The following is a 23,531-nucleotide window of genomic DNA, read 5'->3' on the forward strand; positions in this document are numbered from 1 at the left end:
CGAGATGTGATGCTGTTTTAGTCCAAACAATTATGAGCTAATTCAGTTTAAGCTAAATTGAGGGACACACAAAAACCAGATCTGCAACTAGGGTCCTTGACTGCACAAGGGCAAACTTTAAAAAATTAAGGGAATTAGGTAGGGAAGTGGACTGGACTGAAGAACTCAGGACTCTGAAGGTGGAGGAGGTTTGGAGTTAAGTCAAAGTTGCAGAATCTATGTGACGTCTCCATCCCAACCAAGGAGAAAAAAATTGTAGGGAAGGGTTGCAGACCAAACTGGAAGAGCTAACTCTCAAACAGATTATTAAGAGACAGCAGAAAGCCTACACGGGATGGATCAGCAAAAAAAAGCAACCTCTTGTAGGTCAGATAGTATAGGGAAAAAGTGAGAACTGCCAAAACACAAGCAGAGTTGGACTTTGCAAAGGAAATTAAAATCCATATTAAAAGGTTCTCTGGCCATATAAATAAGAAGAAAACAAGAACAGAAGTGAGACTGCTAAATACTGAGGATGGGGTGGAGATTAAAGATAATCTAGCCATGGCCCAACACTTAAACTAGTGATACTCAGACTGTGGCTCACAAATGGGAAGTGACTCTTTAATGTGTCTCCTGTGGCTCTTCGCAGGAGGATATGAAAACACTGTGTGATTTAATTAACCAATCTAAGCTATTAACCAATCAAGATGCTTTTACTATGTTATTAACCAAATAAGTTATCAACTTGCACTACATTATTAACTTATTTGCTGTGAGAATATTGTTTAAATATGAATAGTACTACAGCAAATGAAACAATGAATTCCCATTACTGTAGCTCTTTTGAGTAACGTTGATCGCTAATTTGGCTCCTGAATCATTGAGATCTGAGTATCGCTGACTTAAACGGATACTTTGCCTCAGTTTTTAATAAAGAAAACAAGGAGCTTAGGGGCAGTGGCAGGATGGTTAATGAAAATGAGGATATAGAAGTCAAAACTATCACATCCAAGGTGGAAGTCAAACAAAAACAGCTTAATTGGACCAAATCAGGGACCCAGATAATCTCTATTCAAGAATATTAAAGGAACTGGCATATGAAATTACAAGCCCAATGGCAAGGATTTTTAATGAGTCTGTAAACTTGAATGTCATACCCTATGACTGGAGAATTGCTAATATAGTAACTATTTTTAAGAAAGGAAAAAAAGTGATCCAGGAAACTATAGGCCCATTAGTTTTACCTCAGTTATACGTAAGGTCTGGAATGAATTTTAAAAGAGGTAGTAGTAAAGGTAAAGAGTAATTGGGGTAAGATACAACATGGCTTTGCAAAAGGTAGATCATGCCAGTCCAATCTGATATCTATCTTCGAGGAGATAACTGACTTTTTTAAATAAAAGCAGTGCAGTAGCTCTAATCTACCTGGACTTCAGTAAGGCATTTGAAACTGTTCCACATGGGAAATTATTAGTTAAATTAGAGAAGATGGGGATTAATATGAGAATTGAAAGTTAATAAGGAACTCGTTAAATAGGCAACAATGAGTGATATTGAAAGGTGAACTATCAAGCTGACGGGAGGTTACTAGTGGAGTCCCTCAGAGACTGGTCTTAGGACCAATCTTATTTAATATTTTCATTAATGACTTGAGACAAAAAGTGGGAACGTACTAATAAAATCTGTAGATGACACATAGTTGTGAGGTATTGCCAATATGGAAGAGGACTGGAATATCATACAAGAAGATTTAGACAACTTTGAAAATTGGAGCAATAAAAATGGGATGAAATTAAAAAAATGCAAAGTGTAACATCATGCATTTAGGGACAATCAACAAGAATTTTTGCTATAAGCTTGGGGACATATCAGTTGGAAGTGACAGATGGGGAGAGACCTGGGGGTATTGGTTAATCACGGAATGACTGAGAGCCGCCAGTATTACATGGCCATGAAAAAGGCTAAAGAAGTCTTAGATGCATCAGGCGAGGTATTTCCACTAAAGATAAGGAAGTGCTATTACAATTTTACAAGGCACTGGTGAGCCCTCATCTGGAATACTGTGTGCAATTCTGGTCTCCCATGTCTAAGAAACATGAATTCAAACGGGAACAAGTGCAGAGAAGGGCTAATAGGACAATCAAAAGAATGTAAAACCTACCTTATGAGAGAAGACTCAAGGAGCTTAGCTTGTTTAGCCTAATGAGACAAAGGATGAGGGGAGATATGATTGCTCTCTATAAATACATCAGAGAAATAATTCCTCTCCCTCCCTGGTATTTATTTAAGTTAAGGGCCAATCCTGGGCACTAAAACAAATGGATCCTAACTGGCCATCAACATGTGTAGGTTTCAGATTAAATGGAGGTTTCTAACCAGCAGAGGAGTGAAGTTCTGGAACAGCCTTCTAGGGGAAACAGTGGGGGCAAAAAACTTAACTGGCTTCAAGGCTGAGATTGGTACATTTATGGAGAGGACGGCATGATGAGACTGCCTAGATTGGCAGGTGGTCCATCTGTGACTGCTATTAGCAAATATCCCCAATGGCTGGAGATGGGACACTAGATAGAGAGGGCTCTAAGGGCTTGTCTATACTTAAGTCGATGTAAGCGAAGTCCCTAAGGGGTGTGAAAAAATCACACCCTGAGCCACATAACTTACATCAATTTAAAGCAGTGTCTACACCAGGGGTCAGCAAACTTTCAGAAGTGATGTGCCAAGTCTTCATTTATTCACTCTAATTTAAGGTTTTGCGTGCCAGTAATACATTTTAATGTTTTTAGAAGGTCTCTTTCTATAAGTCTATAATATATAACTAAACTATTGTTGTATGTAAAGTAAATAAGATTTTTTAAATGTTTAAGAAGCTTCATTTAAAATTAAATTAAAATGCAGAGCCCCCCAGACCAGTGGCCAGGACCCGGGCAGCATGAGTGCCACTGAAAATCAGCTCGCGGGCCACCTTCAGCACGCAGGCCATAAGCTGCCTACCACTGGTCTACACCACGCTACACCAACAGGGGAGCTGGATGGGGTAGGAATCCCAGGGGTGCCATCAGGGGGCACGAAGCAGATTGGGTCCGATCGGGGGGGTGGGCCACATCACACCTGGCTGTTCGGGAAGGCACAGCCTCCCCTAACCGGCCCTTTATACAATTTCGGAAACCTAATGTGACTCTCAGGCCAAAAAGTTTGCCCACCCTAGTCTAACTAATCGCCATATTTTGAGTCAGGAAGGCATTTTCCCTCAGCTCAGATTAGCAGAGACCCTGGGGGGGTTTCACCTTTCTCTGCAGCATGGGGCCTGGGTCACTTACAGGTTTAAACTACACTAAATAGTGGATTCTCTATAACTTGAAGTCTTTAAATCATGATTTGAGGTATTACAGGAGTGGGTGGGTGAGGCTCTGTAGCCTGCAATGTGCAAGAAGTCAAACTAGAGAATCCTGCCCAAACCGACATGCCTGCTCAGGCCCATTGCCAGGGAGTGGCGCCCTCTGGCGGCTTCCCTTTCCTCCCCTACCAGAAAGTATTATTCTGTATGGAAACAAAACAATCTGCGATGGGCAGGGGAAGGGGACACGCATTCTGCACGTGCACAGTGGTGCAGGATTCCCCCAGGAGTATCCCTTCGGACAGCATCCACCCCATTCAGCTGCATATGAGGACATCGGAATGCACGTTTGAGGGAACACTACAAGTTATTTCATGCGAAGATCATACATGAAGGGGAAACCCTAACACAACTAAACATACCTTGTGTATGTAAGTAAATGGGGAGCAGGGTGACCACACGTACAAGTGTATCTATATAGGGAATTAACCCGACCCCGACCTGTACAAGATGTGTACGAACAACGAGAAGGCAGTGGAAACCGTGCACATCCCGGGGGCCGGCGGGCGGGCCAGGGCAGGCCTACGGGAGGGCTGCAGAAGGGCTGTCTGCGGCACACAAGGGGCAGCGCCCCTCGCTAGCGGGAGCAGACCCCGGGGCTCCGCGTGTTCCCGTTCAGCAGCATGCGGGGGAGCCCCTGCCACGGGGACTACACACCCGCAGTGCAGACCCACCCCCCCATGGCGGGGGACCCTACGCCGGGCCCAGCGGCGCCTCCTACCTCCTCCCTTCTGCGGCCGGCGCGAGGAGCGGGAGCCTTTCTTGACGCCGGGGGAAGCATTAACTCTCGGCCCCCTAGAGCGCAGCGGGGCGCGCGTTCCCGTCCCCCCGGAAACAGGCGTCCCTGCAGGAAGGTTCCGGGCTCTGAGGAGGCAGCGGTCGCTTCTTCCTCCTGCCGGCGATCCTCAGCCCTCGTCCCGGGGAGGGAAGGTCTCCGGACCGCCGAGACAGCAAACCCGCTGAGCCGGGGGAGACCTGAGCAGCGGCAGCCAGAGACGTCGATCCGCACCTGCGGCCTGCCCAGGAGTCGCCGCACGCTCCGGCGGATGAACGGCTCGGCGCTCCGCCTGTCAGGCCTGGCAAGGCTGCGATCAGTGGGGAGCCGAGGCGAGGCTGGCCAGGGCAGGGGCGGCTCGGTCGGGCGGGTGGGCGCAGCGGAGCCGGAAGGGAGGAGATGGCGTCTCAGCCGCCGCCTCCCAAGCCCTGGGAGAACCAGCGCCTCGCGGGAAGCGCGGCCCCGGCCTTCCAGTGAGTGCACCCCTCCCCCCTTTCCCGGGATACACCCTGAGAGCCTCCGCCACGGACCCTGCCCCGCCCTCTGTGCAGGGGGAGAGGGTCCCTCCCAGGGACCCGGGCTCACCCCTCCTTCCACGGGGGGACTGACTTCCCCGCCACGGACCCTGCCCCGTCCTCCCCTGGGGGTTGAGAGACACCCCCTCCGGGACTCGGCCCCACTCCTCCTTCCACGGGGGAACAGACCTCCCCGCCACGGACCCTGCCCCGTCCCTCCCTGGGGGTTGAGAAATACCCCCCCGGGACTCGGCCCCACTTCTCCTTCCACGGGGGAACAGACCTCCCCGCCACGGACCCTGCCCCGTCCCCCCCTGGGGGTTGAGAGACACCCCCCCGGGACTCGGCCCCACTCCTCCTTCCACGGGGGGACTGACTTCCCCTCCACGGACCCTGCCCCGTCCCCCCCTGGGGGTTGAGAGACACCCCTCCCCCGGGACTCGGCCCCACTCCTCCTTCCACGGGGGGACTGACTTCCCCGCCACGGACCCTGCCCCGCCCCCCCCTGGAGGTTGAGAGACACCCCCCCGGGACCAGGCCCCCCCTCCTTCCACGGGGGAACAGACCTCCCCGCCACGGACCCTGCCCCGTCCCCCCCCGGGGGTTGAGAGATACCGCCCCGGCCCCGTTCCTCCTTCCACGGGGGAACAGACCTCCCCGCCACGGACCCTGCCCCGTCCCCCCCCTGGGGGTTGAGAGACACCCCCTGGTACCCTTCCCCGTTCCTCCTTCCACGGGGGAACAGACCTCCCCCCCACGGACCCTGCCCCGTCCCCCCATGGCGGTTCAGAGACACCCCCCCGGGACCCTGCCCCGTTTCTCCTTCCACGGGGGAACAGACCTCCCCGCCACAGACCCTGCCCCGTCCCCCCCTGGGGGTTGAGAGATACCCCCCGGGACCCGGCCCCACTTCTCCTTCCACGGGGGCACAGACCTCCCTGCCACGAACCCTGCCCCGTCCCCCCTTGGGGGTTGAGAGACACCCCCCCGGGACCCGGCCCCACTTCTCCTTCCACGGGGGAACAGACCTCCCCGCCACGGACCCTGCCCCGTCCCCCCCCCCCGGGGGTTGAGACACACCCCCCCGGGACCCGGCCCCACCCCTCCTTCCACGAGGGGTGGGGACAGACCTCTCCCCACAGACCCTGCCCCGTTCCCTCATGGGAGTTGAGAGATACCCCCACGGGACCGTGCCCCGTTCCTCCTTCCACGGGGGAACAGACCTCCCCCGCATGGACCCTGCCCCGTCCCCCCATGGGGGTTGAGAGACACCCCCCCGGGACCCGGCCCCACCCCTCCTTCCACGGAGGGGAACAGATCTCCCCACCCCAGAGACCCTGCTCCATTCCTCCATGGGGTTTGAGAGACACCCCCCCCGGGACCCTGCCCTGTCCTTCCTTCCATGGGGGGGGACAGACCTCCCCCCCACGGACCCTGCCCCATCCCCCCATGGGGGTTGAGAGACACCCCCCAGTGACCCTGCCCCATCCTCCTTCCACGGGGGGGACAGACCTCCCCACCCCAGAGACCTTGCTCCGTCCCTCCATGGGGGTTGAGAGACACCCCTCGGGACCCTGCCCTTTCTCCTTCCACGGGGGGTGGGGCCAGACCCGCCCCCCCGGACCCTGCCCCATTCCCCCATGAGGGTTGACAGACACCCCCCAGGGACCCTGCCCCATCCCTCCTTCCATGGGGTGGGGGGACAGACCTCCCCACCCCAGAGACCCTGCTCCGTCCCTCTATGGGGGTTGAGAGACATCCCTTCCCGACCCCCGGACCCTGACCTGTCCTTCCTCCTATGGGGGGGAGAGACTTCTTGCCACAGCCCCCTCTCCCCCCGTGGGAGGAGAGAGATTCCGTCACATGCACTTTGCTCCCCTGCCTGCCCACCCCCCCAGTTTGTGAAGATTTTGGGATAATGTTAATATAAAATGATTATGGGTACTGATCTTGAAACTCTGAATTTATTTAGGTCTGCTGATTTGGGTGCCAGCCTGCTGACCAGGCCTGGACAACCCACACTCACAAGAGTACCTCCGCCTATTTTGCCACGACCATCACAGCAGGCAGGGAACAGTAGCCTGAGCAATTTCAGGCCTGCATACAGCAGTTCCTTTTCTCCAGGCTATGGCACATATGGAAACTCCTTTTATGGAAACTACAGCCCTTACAGTTATGGATATGGTGGTTTGGGCTATAACCGGTTTCGTACAGATGATCTGCCTCCCAGCAGATTTGTTCAGCAGGCTGAAGAGAGCAGCAGAGGTGCATTTCAGTCCATTGAAAGTATTGTGCATGCATTTGCCTCAGTCAGTATGATGATGGATGCTACCTTTTCAGCTGTTTATAACAGTTTCAGGGCTGTATTGGATGTAGCCAATCACTTCTCACGACTCAAAATACATTTCACAAAGGTGTTTTCAGCTTTTGCATTAGTCAGAACTATAAGATACTTCTACAAACGGATGCAGCGGCTGCTGGGTCTGCGGAAGAGCTCTGAGAATGAGGATTTGTGGGCTGAAAGTGAAGGAACTGTGGCTCGCATTGGCCCAGAGGACCAGGCAGCTAACTCAGCAAAATCCTGGCCCATTTTCTTGTTCTTTGCTGTTATTCTTGGGGGTCCCTACCTCATCTGGAAGCTGCTCTCCACGTACAGTGATGAAGAAACAGGTAAAGGATATCAGCAAATTGAGAAGAGTGTACATTAGAAAATAAACTATTCATGTTCTTACCACAAAGAAATTAGTAAATCATACCCTAAAAATGCTGAGTTCAACAGGAAGATGGAGATTAAGGTATTAGAATGGCCTATTCTTTGATGCCATGTTAATTGACCTCTATCAAAGAGGTTCTGCTTCTAGGGACGGTAAGATTTTAGGGCTGAGTTCTGCAGCTGCTTCATATGTTTACAACTGCAGAATCAGGTTTCTTATGTGAAAGAAACTCTTCTTTGGCAGCAAGATTCAACTAGGTATTACAATATAGCACTTTACTAATAACATGTTCTTTAGTGAACTTGGGGGGAAAACTTGGGCGCTTGCTTGCTTTATTCAGTCAATCCATCTATCTGGTGACTTGGAATAGAAAATTCTGCAAACCAGGACACTTACATGCAGAGGCCTAAATGTGGTTAGAAGCCTAACTTGAAAAGCACCTGAAAATGTTGGTAATTGTATAGTGCCATATGTGTATGGCCCTGTAACAAATGTTTGTACAACACTTTTAAGATTTAAAGTGTTACCTAAATGTTTCTGTGACCCATTATATTTAGTATATGCATACTTGTGGAAAAATTCAATTTCTGTTACAAAGTACTTTAAAGATCCAGATGATTATGCTGCTTTTTAACTCTTCTGTGAAATAGTGTCTAGTAATTGGGCAAACGGAGATGATGATCATGTAATTGGAAGAGCAGAATATGACTTCACTGCTGTTTCAGAAGAAGAAATTTCTTTTCATGCTGGTGACATGCTAAAATTAGCACCTAAAGGTAAGATTATGATTTATTGTGGATTTATTTTTTTAATTTCTAATGACTTTTTCATGCTTGTGAATGGAGTCATATTGACAGCCCTTTGAGATCAAGAGAGACATATTTTAGTTGGCCCAACTCAACAGGCCAGTGATTGGGCATGTTGCTTCTCTAGAGCATCCACACAATCTTTTTGAGTGGGTTTTGCTTAATTTCCCTAAAATGTTGGCCAGTACAGTGACTCATTTTGAGATATGCCCAAAGATCACTTACACAGTGCATCTTCACCAACGACTGTACTCCTCATATTTCCTCATGGGCCGTGCAACAGTGCTGTGACAAAAGTTAGATCTGTGCAGTGCTTTCATTTTCAGAACACTTCAAACATTAATCCTCGTGGCATCCTTTGGAGACAGGTAAATTGTTTGCATTTCTTTCTTACAAAGTCAGTTTCTCTGAGCTGGTATGCATTCTACCTGACTCACACCAGGACTTCAGTGAAATCTACACACATGCATATGAGGGCAACATGTGGCCATTGTAATACTCACTGAGGAAACTGTGATATTCAAAAGAGGATAGTTGTCACATACCTACAGCAGACTGAATCCTGTAGATTAATGCACATATTCCAATCTTTTGAGTATGTGTAGGCCAAAAAAAGATATACATGGAAATATACTAACAGTAATTTCTGAGAACGTTTTGTATTTATACTTTGTGTAATCAATTGCATGTAGTTAATTACAGTGAAGGGTGTGATCTTTAAAAAGACTTTCAAAGTCCTTTTTTCCTCTGCAGAAAATATCTTTTATCCTTTGGAAAAGGGGTGTACCTTTTTTAGCCTCTAACTGGACTGCTATAGAGGAATTGACAAATCCTGTTGTATCTTTTTTTTTATGGCTGTCAAATGATTTTTTAAAATTGTGATTAATTGTGAGATTTTTTAATTGCGATTTATGATGCTATTTTAAAAAAATGATCATGATTAATCATGAGATTTAATTGCACTGTTATAATAAATACCATTTATTAAAATATTTTTGGATGTTTTCTACATTTTCAAATATATTGATTTCAGTTACAACAGAATCCAAATGAACAGTGCTCACTTTATATTACTGTATATACTCATTCATAAGCTGAATTTTTTTAGTAAAAAAGAGAAGCACCAGAGAAGGGGGTCAGTTTATGAACGGGTATAGAGCCCCTTTGCCCTAACAAAGGGGGCAAGGAGAGGCACCACAGCCAGCAGAGCCAGAAGGGAAGAGGCAGGGCCAGAGTCTCTTCGCTTCTGACCATGCTGCTCTCCCCCCAGCCTCCGAAGCAGCTGCAGTTCCAGGTCTGGCAGGCTGCGGCTGCGCCGCCCAGCCTGCCAGAGCAGCTCCTGCCAGGCCAGAGACATCCTCACCTGGCCCACCCCAGCTAAGGTGGGAAGCGATGGGATGGGGAGAGTGTGGGGCTCCAGGCTAGGGGTGGGGTCATGGGGGGGGGTGGTCACAGGCATTACTTCCCTGAATCCCAGCTTCTTCCCCTTTCTCCCCAAAAAGTTGCTGTCCCAGCCCAGCAGGGTAAGCCACTGGTGGGCTGGGACACTTTGTTTACTTAGGTTTACCTCCGTGCCTGCAGACACTCGAGGTAAACAAACTGTCTCAGCCCACCAGCGACTTATCCTCATGGCCCGGGAGCCAAAGTTTGCCGACCCTTGACTTATAGGGTCAGCTTATAAATGGATTATAAAAAATTTCCATTTTTAATTATCTGTCTTGGGAGGTCGACTTATAAACGAACTGGCTTATGATCGAGTATATATTTTTTATCATAAATATTTGCACTGTAAAAAGATAAATATAAGAAATAGCATTTTTCAGGTCACCTCGTATAAGAACGGAAATGTAATCTCTTCATTGTGAAAGTGCAACTTACAAATGTAAATTTTTTTCATAACTACACTCAAAAATAAAACAATATAAAACTTCAGCGCCTACAAGTCCACTCAGTCCTACTTATACAGCCAGTCACTAAGACAAACAAATATGTTTACATTTACAGGAGATAATACCTGCTTCTTATTTACAGTGTCACCTGAAAGTGGGAACAGACGTTTGCACGGCAGTATTGGTAGCCAGCATTGCAAGGTATTTACATGCCAGATATGCTAAACATTTGTATGCGCCTTCATGCTTCGATCACCATTCCAGAGGACGTGCTTCCATGCTGATGACTGGTTTTGCTCGATAATGATCCAAGCAGCGCGGACTGACACACAGGGCCGGCGCTACCATTTAGGCAGCCTAGGCAATCGCCTAGGGCGCCAGAATAAATGGTGGGTGCCGTTTTGCCGGAGGGGGTGGCAGGCGGCTCCGGTGGAGCTGCCGCAGTGGTTCCTGCGGGAGGTCCACCGGAGCTGCGCGAGCAGCCGACCGTCCGCAGGCACGACTGTGGCAGCTCCACCGGAGCCGCGGACCCTCTGCAGGCACCACTGCGGCAGCTCTACCGGAGCCGGGAGACCAGCACGCGGGGCGGCGAAATCCCCGTCCGCCTAGGGCGCTCAAACCCCTAGCGCCTGTCCTGCTGACACACATTCATTTTCATCATCTGAGTCAGATGCTACCAACAGAAGGTTCATTTTCTTTTGTGGGGGTTCAGGTTCGGTAGTTTCTGCATTGGAGTTTTTGCTCATTTAAGACTTTTGACAGCATGTTACACACCTCCTCCCTCTCAGATTTTGGAAGGCACTTCAGGTTCTTAAACCTTGGTTCGTGTGCTGTAGCTACCTTTAGAATCTCACATTGGTATCTTCTTTGCATTTAGTGAAACCTGCAGTGAAAGTGTTCTTAAATTGAACAAAATGTGCTGGGTCATCATCCGAGACTGCTATCGCATTAAATATATGGCAGAATGCAGATAAAACCACAGAGCAAGAGACATACAGTTCTTCCCCAGGGAGTTCAGTCATAACTTTAATTAATATATTATTATTTTAACGAGCATTGTCAGCATGGAAGCATGTCCTCTGCAATGGTGGCTGAAATACGAAGGGGCATACGAATGTTTAGTATATCTGGACATAAATACCTAGCAGTGCCAGCTACTATAGTGCCGTGCGAATGCCTGTTCTCATTTCAAGATGACATTGTAAATAAGTGGGCAACGTTATCTCCCATAAATGTAAACAATCTTGTTTGTCTTATCAATTGGCTAAACAAGAAGTAGGACTGAGTGGACTTGTAGGCTCTAAAGTTTTACAGTTTTGTTTTTGAGTTCAGTTATGTAACAACAACAAAAAACTACATTTGTAAATTGCACTTTCATAATAAAGAGAGTGCACTACAGTACTTGTATGAGGTGAATTGAAAAGTACTATTTTTTTCTTTTTTACGGTGCAAATATTTGTACTAAAAAATAATACAAAGTGAGCACTAATGTAATTTGTATTATGTTGTAATTGAAATCAACATATTTGAAAATGTAGAAAAACATCCAAAAATATTTATTATAAATTTTCAGTTGGCATTCTATTATTGTTTAACAGTGAAATTAAAATTGCAATTAATCATGATTTAGTTTTTAATCAAGTTAATTTGTTTTTAGTTAATCACTTGAGTTATCTGCGATTGACAGCCTTACTTTTTTTTTAATATATTTTAATTAGGGCCCTACCAAATTCATGGCCATGAAAAATGCGTCACGGGCCGTGAAATCTGGTCTTTTGTGTGCTTTTACCCTATACTATACAGATTTCATGGGGGAGATCAGTGTTTGCAAATTGAGGGTCCTGACCCAAAAGGGAGTTGCAGGGTGTTGCTGCAAGGTTATTTTAGGGACGGTTGCAGTATTGCCACCCTTACTTCTGTGCTGACTTCACAGCTGGGCAGCCAGAGAGAAGTGGCTGTTGGCTGAGTGCCCAGTTCTGAAGGCAGCACCCCGCCAGCAGCATTGCAGAAGTAAGGATAGTTCCTCAACCCCTGCTTCCAATAACCTTGCGACCCCCCCCACACAACTCCTTTTTGGGTCAGGACCCCTACAATTATAACACTGAAATTTCAGATTCAAATAGCTGAAATCATGAAATTTACAATTTTTAAAATCATATGACTGTGAAATTGACCACAATGGACTGTGAATTTAGTAGGGCCCTAATTTTAACACACAAACTTATATATTTGATTTTCTATAAATATTAGCACTTTAAACACCACATGAACAGTAATCTGGCTTGTTATGTGACTGACTAGTTGTTGACTTAATAGCAAATATTCTCCATGTTTCTGCTGAGTTTTGAATTAGATGACTGTATAATGTCTGGTGAGATCTCAAACTCTGTGAAAGTGTTTTAAGTTATAACTGTTAGGCATTTTGAATTGCTTTGTAACTACAGCTTAGTTTTCTTATCAGAAAAACAACCCAAAGTACGTGGTTGGCTTTTGGCTAGTCGTGATGGTCAAACAACAGGACTTGTGCCAGCTAATTACATCAAAATATTGGGTAAAAGAAGAGGTCGGAAAACAGCGGAGCTGGAAATTATTACAGAGCAGCAGTCGGCTTTTACCAAAACACCACCTGTTAGAGGAGCCACCGATGCGGATACTTTAGAAGAGCAAGAAGCTGCATTTGAGTCTGTTTTTGTTGAAATGAATAAGGTTCCCGTTACCTCTGACTCCACTGTGATAGGTGGAGATAAAGAGGATCTCTGATGCACCCGGATAAAATTTAGTGATTGAACTATACTTATCAATAATTCTTTTGATATTCTTAAAATTGTAGAAATACACTGTTAGGACTGTGTCAGGTATCTCGCTGCTGGTGACGGGTGAACAGATAACGCAATAATTTACCCAAACTTTAATAGCATGCTTGAGTTACTTAAAGTTGTACATTTGTGGCCCTGCCCAGCAAACTATTGGCAATTGTGAGATCTCAGGCTGGGGGGAGTTCTGTAGAGGCAACTGGGTAAGCCACTGTGTTGCATCTCTAGCTGCACATTTTGGTCATTTGAAGGAATAGTGCTGATGGATTCTAGAGGTAGCAGTGTCCAGTTCGCCTTACTGGAGAAAGAATTGGCTTGATATGAGGCCTTTGAGATGGGGTGTTGAAAAGGAAAATAAGCATTTCTAGCAGAGGCCTCCAAAAATTGTATATTGAAGAGCCCTTAAAATACTTTATTTTTTTGGCTGCTTTTTGGTAAAATTAGTGCTTCCACTACCACAAAGAAAAATTAAAGACTTCAGTCCTTTGTTATAAAAAGGTGACTATCTTAAGAAACAGGATTAGCACTGTGAGGGAAGGTACATTCAACTGGAATTGTAAGCAGATAAATGCTATTACCAGCATTTATTTGTCCTTTATTCTAATGTTGTTTTCAAGAAAGTATAAGTGTTTCTCTCCCCCCCCCCCCCACCATTCTGGGACCTTTTCCTCATCAGAGTCCTGAGGACCACGTGTTTTGTTCTGGTTTAAAATGCACATGCTTTAGGCCCTACATATCTTCCAGCCAAGCACTGTTAAGGATGCTCATTTTTATCCACATCTCTCTAGGGCCTAGTGAGCTAAGTTAGCACAGCCACACTCCCAGCCAGTTTTATAATAGCTTATCACTTTCTAGTAATTATGTATTTTAACAGCTACATCTAAACTTCCCTTGTTTCAATGCAATTTCTTTTTGAACTTTTGTGAGAAAATGCAGCCTGATTTTAACACAACAGGAATGCATCACAGAGTGGATAGGAAACACCTGTGTTGCCATTAAATAGATGCAGTTTTCTGTTGAAAATCTCACAAAATAGGAAACAAGAAAAAAAGCTGCCCATTTCATTCTCTTATCATGGAGATGGATGAGTTAACTGCTAACTTGATTATTCCTGCTGCACTAAAGGCATTAAATCGGGTATTTCCCCATAAAATCTGAGGTACATTGAGAACCATAATTGCATAAAGACTATTAACGCTATCCATTTTACCTTCAAGTCTATTTACTTTTGTGAGCTCTGTACTGAAGTCATACTTCTCTGGGAAGCAAAGTTAAGTGAAGGTTCCTCTATCGGGACTCACTCGCATTAATATTAGATTTGATTAATACAGAATCATTTTCAGTTCAGGTTGTAGTTCTTATGGAATGTTCTTATATACTGTGTTGAACCCTTCAATGTTAGAACAGATCATACAGTTCTAATGTACTACAGCAAAGGAAAAATACTGATGGCTGTGTATTAATAAATCATTTCAATTAAGTAGCCTGCTTCTTAAAAACAAAAACCCACAGCAGCACCCAACCGAGTTAAACTTGCATACTTATACTAGCTGTTCCTGGGGGAATTCTGGGCCAAAAAGTTAAAAATTCTGTGCAGAATATTGCAATAGCCCAATATAATCACACCAGTTTCAATTATTTTGGTAATTTATTTCAAAAGACCTCTCAGCAAGTATGTTAGTAACAATACAGACAACAGAAAAGATTAAGGAAATATTTTTTGACAAATAGATTCCTTACTAGGCATATTAATACATAACTTTCAGTAATAATTCATTTAACCTACAGAAATGTATTTCCCGCCCTCCCTCGGAAGCAGTGCAAAGGTTTGGGAGGAGTCAGGAGTAATGGAGGAGCTAAGGGAGGGGAAAGTAACTGCTGGGAAGAAGCCTGGATGTGAACTTGGAAGGTTGTTGGGTGTGGGTGGGAAAAGTATGGAATGGGGGTTTTCTGGTCAGCGAGGGATTGTTAGGAAGCCTGCCCCATGCAGATGCTGGCTAACCCCTAGCTTCACTCATTCAGTCATGCACATCTGCCCCAGTCCCCATGTGCCCCTGCATCCCCACTCCCATTCAGTCCCTGCCCCAGTCTGTGACTCCCCCAGCAGCCTCATATGCTCCACACTGCCTGGCCCCCATATCCTGTGCCTCCTGAGCTGGTCCCACAAAGAGGACACTGTGAGGAATGCAGCTTCTTCTCTTCTCTATCTGCAGCTGGGGCTGCTCGCTCCGAGAAGCGGATGCTCTCTGTCCTAGTGCACAGTGGCTCCAGGAAGGCGAAAGGTGTAACTGCAGAACTTTTCAGCAGAATGTATTTTCAGCTGCGAGGGGGGAAAAAAAAAGTCTGCATGGCACATGAATTCTCTGTGTTGGAATAAGTAGCATAATAGATTTGGGTAGTTTTAATTCACGTTTCTATAGAGATCTTCAACATCAATTTCCATTGCAAGCTTCATTAATATGTTTATATTTTAAGTGCACTTGCTAGCTGTTAGTACTTAGGCAACTTGTGGTGAACAGAATTGCTAAGATCTAGACAAAACAGTTACAACAAGCTATTGCTAACCTCAGGTTGGGTAGTAGTCTAAGAGTAGCGATCAATCCAGTGGTAAATCTAGACGTGATAAATCAGTCCCCAAGCTCTCTCCCATCAACTCCTGTACTCCAGCTCAGCAAGAGGCGCAAGCAGAATCAACTCACTGTAGTGAAGACACTGTGGTAAGTAGATCTAAGTACGTCAACTTCAGCTATGTTATTCACCTAGCTGAAGTTGCGTAACTTACATCAATTCCCCTCCCACCCCCCTCCAACCCCACCCCAGTGTAGACCAGGCCTAAGTGGCTGGTATGCTGGAGCCCTGGATTTTAGAATAACCTCTGCACTCTTGCCGTGTACAATGGCAAGGTTAGAAGTATAGGAGATAGGGCCCTGGCTCCTGGGTGACAGTGTAGTGAAGCATTTTTTGCTACTGCTTGCTCAATAAGATTATATGTAGCTGCTATGGGAGAGGGAAAGGAAAAAACAGCCCACAGTGAAGGGGTGAATTAAAAACCCAGAGCCAGTACACATTTCTGAGAAATTTTTCTCAACATGCCAATGCACCAGATGAGGGATTAACTAAAATTTGGATGGGACTCCCTCTGCTGCAGAAACAGAATGGAAACTGAGGACGAGAATGTACATTAAGATTGTTAGAAAACTTTACATCAAATGTTCAGTTTCTGCCTACATTCTTTGTTCCTGATGGGTTTAATTATTTTACTATTGGAGCATCAATCTTTCTTGTATCAATAAAGAATTTTAACTGGAGCAGTAGTCTTTTAAAAGGATAACGCTTTTTTTAAAATGTCCATTAAATCAGGGTTCTACTTTCCTAATCAAGACTAGATTGGAAAACACTTTCAACTGAATGTTAATTAAGAATCTTTAAATCTCATTAATTCTTAATAAAGACATAGTAAAATTTCATGTCGGAGTTTTTCTGATAATGTTCTTTAAAAGTATTCTCTTGGTAGAAAAGGGGTAGCTTTATAAATAAGTGGACATTGACTAACCTGTCTTACTGTGTAGTAGCTTGACAGTCTATCAAATCACTGTAAATGTTATAACTGTACATAGAATTCTGACCTTTTCAATCATGTTTACTCACTTTAATGGAAAAAGAGGGCTGAGAAAATGGTGTAGTACATTGTATTTTATTTTAAAAATTCTGAAATTGTATTGACTATATAAATGTATTAAAATTGAGATTTTGGCTTTGTTGGATATAAATTAACATCAGAACAAGAACGAGTTTAAAATAGAATCCTGTGAGCTAATTATTTCCCATGCCTCTATGCATATGTCAAGTTCTTGTAAAAAACAGTTTGGTGTTTGATTTAGTTCTGAATGAAAACAATTTAATTGTAAACTAACTGTGCAAATATGTAAGAACAAAGTGTTTAATGCAGTTTTAAAAAATATATTTGAGATTTGAGGTTTCCTTGGGAAATAATATTTTAGTCTTTAATAAGAGCCAAGGTAAAATTCTCAATAGTGCTTAAGGCCCATTTTCAAAAGTGACAGACACAAAGGAGCTTAAGTTTTATGGACTTTCACTGTTGTGAAATTGTAGGGGAAAACTCAGTTAAAATTACTCTCAAACAAGAAGCAATTAGTTAAAACTGTAAAAGTGACATGTAAAAATTCTCCTTCCACATTTTACAAGCATCCTTGACTCTGATATACAAAACTTGCTTAGGATCTTTCAGCATATCTATTATCAATATGTATATAATTTTGACTACATGAATAGTGATGGATATGCTGAATTTGTACCTACTGTTTGTCAGGCAAGGTGGCCTGTGAAATGCATACAGTACATTTTTAAATGACAATAGTGTCATTAACTGCATGTACAAACTGTCAGGGTACTGGAATACTTAAATTACTTTAACTGATCATTTCCACAACTCTGTGGTTATGGTTTTATGAAGTTTGCATAAGGATTAAATATCTTGTCAGGGGAAGGATACAGTACAGATGTATTCAGCACTGTACAATGGCTAAAGTGTTCTGAAGAAATAAGTTTTTTTCCTGAGAAGTTTAATATAGAAGTCTGTGTAATATAAAAAGGTGGGATATGGTCTCAATAACTAGAAAGCTTCACAAATATTGTGTGTGTGGAATTTTAGGTTTTTGAAGGAAGGAGTGCTTTCCCAGCATTGACTAGGAGGCTGTTCATGGCTTAAATGGTAGTAGAAAGAAATGGTGATTAAAGGAGTAGTCATGGATTCAGTGTATGGAGGAAGGTGTAAGAGATGAGAAAAAAGATGTAGGTGAGGACTGCTTGATTTATGCAGTAGACCTAAGCAACAGAACTTGAAATCCTTCTTAGGGCATTTAGTTGTATGTACTTGGATTACCTCTGAATTTTAATCTTAAAATAATAGGCTCTTTGGTACATGAACTGTATCTTCATATATGTATTTGTACAGTACCTAGCATGAGATCCCAGTCTTGATGAGAGCTTCAGGGTGCTAATAGAATATTAAATAGTACATACAAATTCAGAAGCTGAATTTAAGTTTTTGAATAGTATTGCAAACTGAAAGACATTACTTTTTGTCCAGCACAATAAAGAATAAAATAAAAAATTGAAAAATATTAATCTATTTTCCTTGCATAGCATCAAAAGAACTACTCTTCTTATGGAACTAAAAAGCATATGAGCCAGCAAGATTATTGTAATATGTTTGGCCTCACAAGAAGCACTTTACCAGTATGGGAATAGTGGTATACTATATTAGTGAAGTGTTCCTCATGTGGACACAGCTACACTGTCAAAGCTGTCCTTTGTACCAGTATCGCAAAACCACCCCCCACACATGAAACAAGCTCTGTTGTTTTAGCAGAACCATTCAGCCACAGTCTTCCTGGCTGTTAACCATCAACTTTTCCTTATTTTGCTGTACAAAGTCAGCATTAATTTAATCTGGGAATTGCTGTCAGGAAAATGGGAAATTATGCTATTTATCTCATGATGTATTTTATTCTATGTCCACAGAAATCAAAGGGAGTTTTGTCACTGACTTCAAAGGATGTAAGATCAGGCCCTTAATATACTGATTCTGTTTTTTGTATGCTTGTGTACACTTTTCACAGCCTATTTCCTAATATATCTCAGCTTTTCTTCAACGAAGTTGGTGACAGTGATGATCATGGGAGTGAGAAAAGGACAGGAATGTAGTATAGTGTATAGGTTTACAGCAATAAGATGAAATTAAGAAAAGGAAAAGAAGGTAAATGAAAAAAAATGCAGACAGATTTTTAATAATGTAGGCTAGTCTCCCAAGTGAAGTGGTAGGATACCCTCATCTGGACATGCTAAAAGTTGATTGAAAAGAGAAATGCACCGTAAGGAACAAACCTGTAGTGACTAATATATTAAATGAATGAATAGATTTCCTATTTCTAGGAATCCATGCACTGTCAGTGCTCTCATTTGTTTGGAAACCTTTTCTTTTTCTAATTTTATTTTAAGAATGCATGCCTTCTCTGATATTCTCCTGAACTCATTTCTTAGTTCATCCACTTGCTGCTGACATTCTCTGCAAGAAAGGAAAACATAAAAGAGTCAGCTGTCCTTAGGGACAGACTGTAATTTCAAATGTGTGTTGTGCATCATTGCAGTTCTAAAACATTCATTACTCCATCAGCACCTTAAATATGTAGACTTCTCAAGATACTTGTGTGAAATTAGAATCTCTGACAGAAAATACTCGAAAAGTAAAGTAAATATCTCCTTTGGGGGGTTTGGAAGCATTTTTCATAAAGAGGTGCATAGAGCATGAGATAAAATTATTTAAAAAATAAATACCTATGTAATGCTAAATAAATAAAATAAAGTTTGAAAAATTTTCCTACTCCTAAAGTCCTGCTTCAAAATTAACTACGGAACAGTTCCGTAAGTATCCCTAGTAGTATTCTGGTAGCCTAAAGGTTCAAAACAGAATCAAGAGTCTTATGCTGAATGTTGTAAAAATACTGAATGAGATAGTCCCTCTTCCAAGAGTCTATAAAATATAACCAATCTCTTTCCAAAGAAAAAGTGATGAACAGAACTAAAATACTCTTAAAAAATTCTACTCTAAAATGTGATTCTGTAAAAATGACAAAATACTTTGAGGAAAAAAAATTGAGAGGGGGAAGGGTGGAGGGGCAAAGGGGAGATTTGTGAACAGCTCGATCAGAATTTGCCTGTCAGTGATACAGGATCAAATGTACTCACGTTATAACTTAAATTGTGGTGGTTATTTCCTAATTAACAACTCAGCAAATTCAGCCTGGAATCTGTGTCATTTTTCCTCACACATCAATAATAAATATTTTAAAAAGTTCTGTAGGCTAAATTAGGTCTTCAGTGTCAACTATGTAACCTTGATCAGTAAGTTTGCATGTGTAACTGATTTGAGCTTAGTAAATAACATTGATGTTGCACATGCAAGGAAAGAATCCTTCCCATCCTCTAATAGTCTATGTGTCACTTTGTAATTTTTTTTTCTAGTTCAGTGGATGTGCCATACTCAACAATTTGCACACAAAAAATCACCTGAAATTTTCAGAGAAAAATCTCAAGGGGGTAATGTTAACAAGTTGAGAAACATTTGAAAATTAATGATGAGGTTATGGAGTATTTAGGCAGGCAAAAATCCCATTGATTTAATCTCTCAAAGACTGCAACATCAGGCCCCATCATTGGATCATATTGTATCTTCCTGCGGTGGGAGAAGGGGCCCAGGAAACATCCTGAAATTCACCTCACAGAATTCTCCATCCATCTTAACCTTGAGAGGGAGGGATTTATTGGTGCTCAGAGGAGGCAGATGACGTCTTCAAAACGATGGAATTTCTGGGGACATGCAAGGAAAAGAAGCTCCTGTTCCAACCACATTTCTCGAATCATAGAATATCAGGGCTGCTCGAGGGGAAAGGGGGGCAAGTGGGGCAATTTGTCCTGGGCCCCGCAGGGGCCCCCACTAGAGTTTTTCGGGGCCCCTGTAGCAGGGACCTTCACTTGCTCCGGGGGACCTGGAAAACTCTCACGGGGCCCGGTCCCCTGGAGCTTCTTCTGCTCCAGGTCTTCGGTAGCAGAGGGTCCTTCCACTCTGTGGCAAAAGAGCCCCCGCTGCCAAATTACCGCCGAAGCAGGACCCACCGCTGAAGTGCAGCCAGGTCTTCGGGACACTTCGGCGGCAGATCCCAGAGCGGAAGGACCCCCTGCCGCCAAAGTGCCCTGCAGACCCACAGCGGGGACCCCCCGCCACCGAAGACCCGGCTGCACTTCAGTGGCGAGTCCCGCTTCGGTGGTAATTTGGCGGCGGGGGGTCCCCGCCGTGTAGAGAAATCTCTGTATTAACTATCTCTATAAATCTTTATAACATTGCATTGTGTTATTTTGTATTAAGTATCTTTCTGTATTAAGTATCTTTATGACATTGCATCTGGCATGATGTTATTTTGTATTTCATATGACTTGGCATTGTGCCGCTTTATTTTCATACAACTTTGTATTAGATCCCTATATAGAAAATTGGTAGAAAACTTTGTATCAAAGGTTATAGCCCCTAAGGATAGTATAGTTAAAGTAAAAGAAAATGTGCCTTTTTGCTAGAAGTAGAATAAGATCTTCCCCCCACTCTGTAATCAATTGCCCTATTGACTGAATGAGGTATGAATGAGTGAGGCTTGGAAGACACCCACCTCCAGACAGCTACAACAGTTGAAGAGGGAATGGGAGCCAGAGCAAAGGACAATACAACTTGTCAAGTGGGCCCAATAAAGAAGAGCAGACATATTGACGGCCTCAGGGATTAGAAGCAAGCACCTTCTTTAGAAAACACCCTCTTTTAGCAGCATTGGGACAACACCCAGAGAAAAGCAGCACAAAGACCAACGGACACAGACCCAGATTTTGAATCTGGTCTAGATTTGCATAAGAGGGAAGCTGCTATAAATGCAAGGTGTCTTGCAGAAGGACCCCGGGTCTCGTCACCATTGGAGCATCGATCCGGATCGGCAGAAGCCCGGCTCCACCCCTCCCCCATCTAACTCACCTGGCCAGTGCAGTTAAGGGGAGCAACTAGTTGGTAACAACAGCAAGACGGAGTGTGTTTGTGTCTGTGCGTGTGCATGAATGCATGACTGTGATATATATCTCATATGCATATCATAGAGTATTAATTGATACCTGTATTACTAATAATTTTTGCCTTAATCCCCCTGAAAAGATCCTGTATAGTACATTGAGTACAACAGCCGCGGGTCTTCAGGGCAGTTGGGTGGCGGGTCCCGGAGCAGAAGGACCCCGCCGCCGAAGACCTAAGGCCCCCTGAATCCTCTGGGCGGCCCTGTAGAATATCAGGGTTGGAAGGGATCTCAGGAGGTCATCTAGTTCAACCCTCTGCTCAAAGTAGGACCAATCCCCAACTAAATCATCCCAGCCAGGGCTTTGTCAAGCCTGACCTTAAAAACCTCTAAGAAAGGAGATGCCACCACCTCCCTAGGTAACCCATTCCAGTGCTTCACCACCCTCCTGGTGAAAAAGTTTTTCCTATTATCCAACAAACCTCCCCCACTGCAACTTGAGACTATTACTCCTTGTTCTGTCATCTGGTACCACTGAGAACAGTCTAGAGCCGTCCTCTTTGGAACACCCTTTCAGTTAGTTGAAAGCAGCTATCAAATCCCCCCTCATTCTTCTCTTCTGCAGATTAAATAATCCCAGTTCTCTCAGCCTCTCATAGGTCATGTGCTCCAGCCCCCTAATCATTTTAGTTGCCCTCTGCTGGACTCTTTCCAATTTTTCCACATCCTTCTTGTAGAGTGGGGCCCAAAGCTGGACACAGTACTCCAGATGAGGCCTCACCAATACTGAATAGAGGGGAATTATCATGTTCCTCAATCTGCTGGCAACGCTCCTACTTTTAAAGCCCAAAATGCTGTTAGCCTTCTTCGCAACAAGGGCACACTGTTGACTCATATCCAGCTTTTTGTCCAGTGTAACACCTAGGTCCTTTTCTGCAGAACTGCTGCCTAGCCATTCAGTCCATAGTCTGTAGCAGTGCATGGGATTCTTCTGTCCTAAGTGCAGGATTCTGCACTTGTCCTTGTTGAACCTCATCAGATTTCTTTTGGCCCAATCCTCTAATTTGTCTAGGTCGCTCTGTATCCTACCCCTATCCTTTAGTGTATCTACCACTCCTCCACGTTTAGTGTCATCGGCAAACTTGCTGAGGGTGCAATCCATGCCATCCTCCAGATCATTAATGAAGATATTGAATAAAACCGGCCCCAGGACTGACCCTTGGGGCACTCCGCTTGATACCGGCTGCCAACTAGACATGGAGCCATTGATCACTACCTGTTGAGCCCGATGATTTAGCCAGCTTTCTATCCACCTTATAGCTTTCTATCCCCCTTAAATGTGGCCACCACAGGTTTTTCTTGCCTCCTGGGCGATGAGGGGGGAGAGGGCAAAGCAGTGGCCTCTCCCCTGGGGCCACCAGCAGGTGTTGGGCCTTGCGCCCCTCTGGAGGACCAGGCAGCCACTGAGTTCCCCATCTTCCTGGGGGTCGTGGGGTCTGGCTTCAGCCCTGGGATGGCAGGTGGCAGGCTCCTGCCCTAGGGTTTGGCCCCAGGCTTACCCCATAATTGTCCCTAGTCCCTGCTGCATCCCCACCCATCTCCCCATCCAGGGCTTAATTTGTCCCTGGGCTTTCTGGGACTAAGTCTGCTGTGAAAAGTGATATTTGTGCAGTTGTTAATGCCATTTTTCACAGCAGACTTAGTATCTAGCTGGGAGGCCCTGAAAAGTGATATTAAACATACAAGTATCTCTTCACAGCAGCAGACTTACTAGTTAGCAAGTGTAAAAGAAAGCACTCAAAAAGCAACAACAACAAAGATAAGAACATGCAAAGCACCTTATGTGTGTTTCTATTCTTCTTAGGTCCAGTAAAGAATAGAGACAACTGTACACTATTTTAATTAGAGTATGCAAAAAAAAACCCCTACATAAATAAATTACAGTGATTAGGACATGTATGTGTGTGAATTTATTTGTTTTTCCTAAAGTTAATTAAGTATTTTAGGAAAAATTGTCTC

At 44.4% G+C, this 23,531-nt stretch overlaps 2 protein-coding genes across 3 annotated transcripts in view; one reads left to right on the forward strand and one right to left on the reverse strand.

Annotated features, from left to right (window-relative positions):
• The window catches only part of PUS10 (pseudouridine synthase 10), a 76,292-nt gene extending 72,070 nt beyond the window's left edge, over positions 1–4,222 (reverse strand). Inside the window, exons 1-2 of one of the 2 annotated variants that reach the window (XM_030557841.1) lie at positions 4,098–4,222; positions 2,144–2,181 (exon numbers count right to left, since the gene is read on the reverse strand). The gene's annotated coding sequence lies outside the window, so the exon portion shown is untranslated. The remainder of the gene's footprint in view (positions 1–2,143; positions 2,182–4,097) is intronic. The other variant, XM_030557840.1, reaches the window with a different exon arrangement.
• Positions 4,223–4,458: 236 nt separating this feature from the next.
• On the forward strand, positions 4,459–16,355 carry PEX13 (peroxisomal biogenesis factor 13). The gene is made up of 4 exons (XM_030557842.1): positions 4,459–4,624; positions 6,639–7,336; positions 8,031–8,156; positions 12,537–16,355. Exons 1-4 carry the CDS (start codon positions 4,551–4,553, stop codon positions 12,833–12,835), a joined length of 1,197 nt encoding a protein of 398 aa, XP_030413702.1. The 5' UTR covers positions 4,459–4,550; the 3' UTR covers positions 12,836–16,355.
• The last annotated feature ends 7,176 nt before the right edge of the window (positions 16,356–23,531 follow it).

This window comes from Gopherus evgoodei, chromosome 3 (genome assembly GCF_007399415.2).
Source record: "Gopherus evgoodei ecotype Sinaloan lineage chromosome 3, rGopEvg1_v1.p, whole genome shotgun sequence".
NCBI classification, from domain to species: Eukaryota; Metazoa; Chordata; order Testudines; family Testudinidae; genus Gopherus; species Gopherus evgoodei.

Coding starts and splice junctions, on each gene's coding strand:
- PEX13 (XM_030557842.1), top strand. CDS start 4,551: ATGGCGTCTCAGCCGCCGCCTCCCAAGCCCTGGGAGAACCAGCGCCTC. Junction 7,337..8,030: donor GTACAGTGATGAAGAAACAG/GTAAAGGATATC, acceptor TCTGTGAAATAG/TGTCTAGTAATTGGGCAAAC. Junction 8,157..12,536: donor GCTAAAATTAGCACCTAAAG/GTAAGATTATGA, acceptor TTTTCTTATCAG/AAAAACAACCCAAAGTACGT.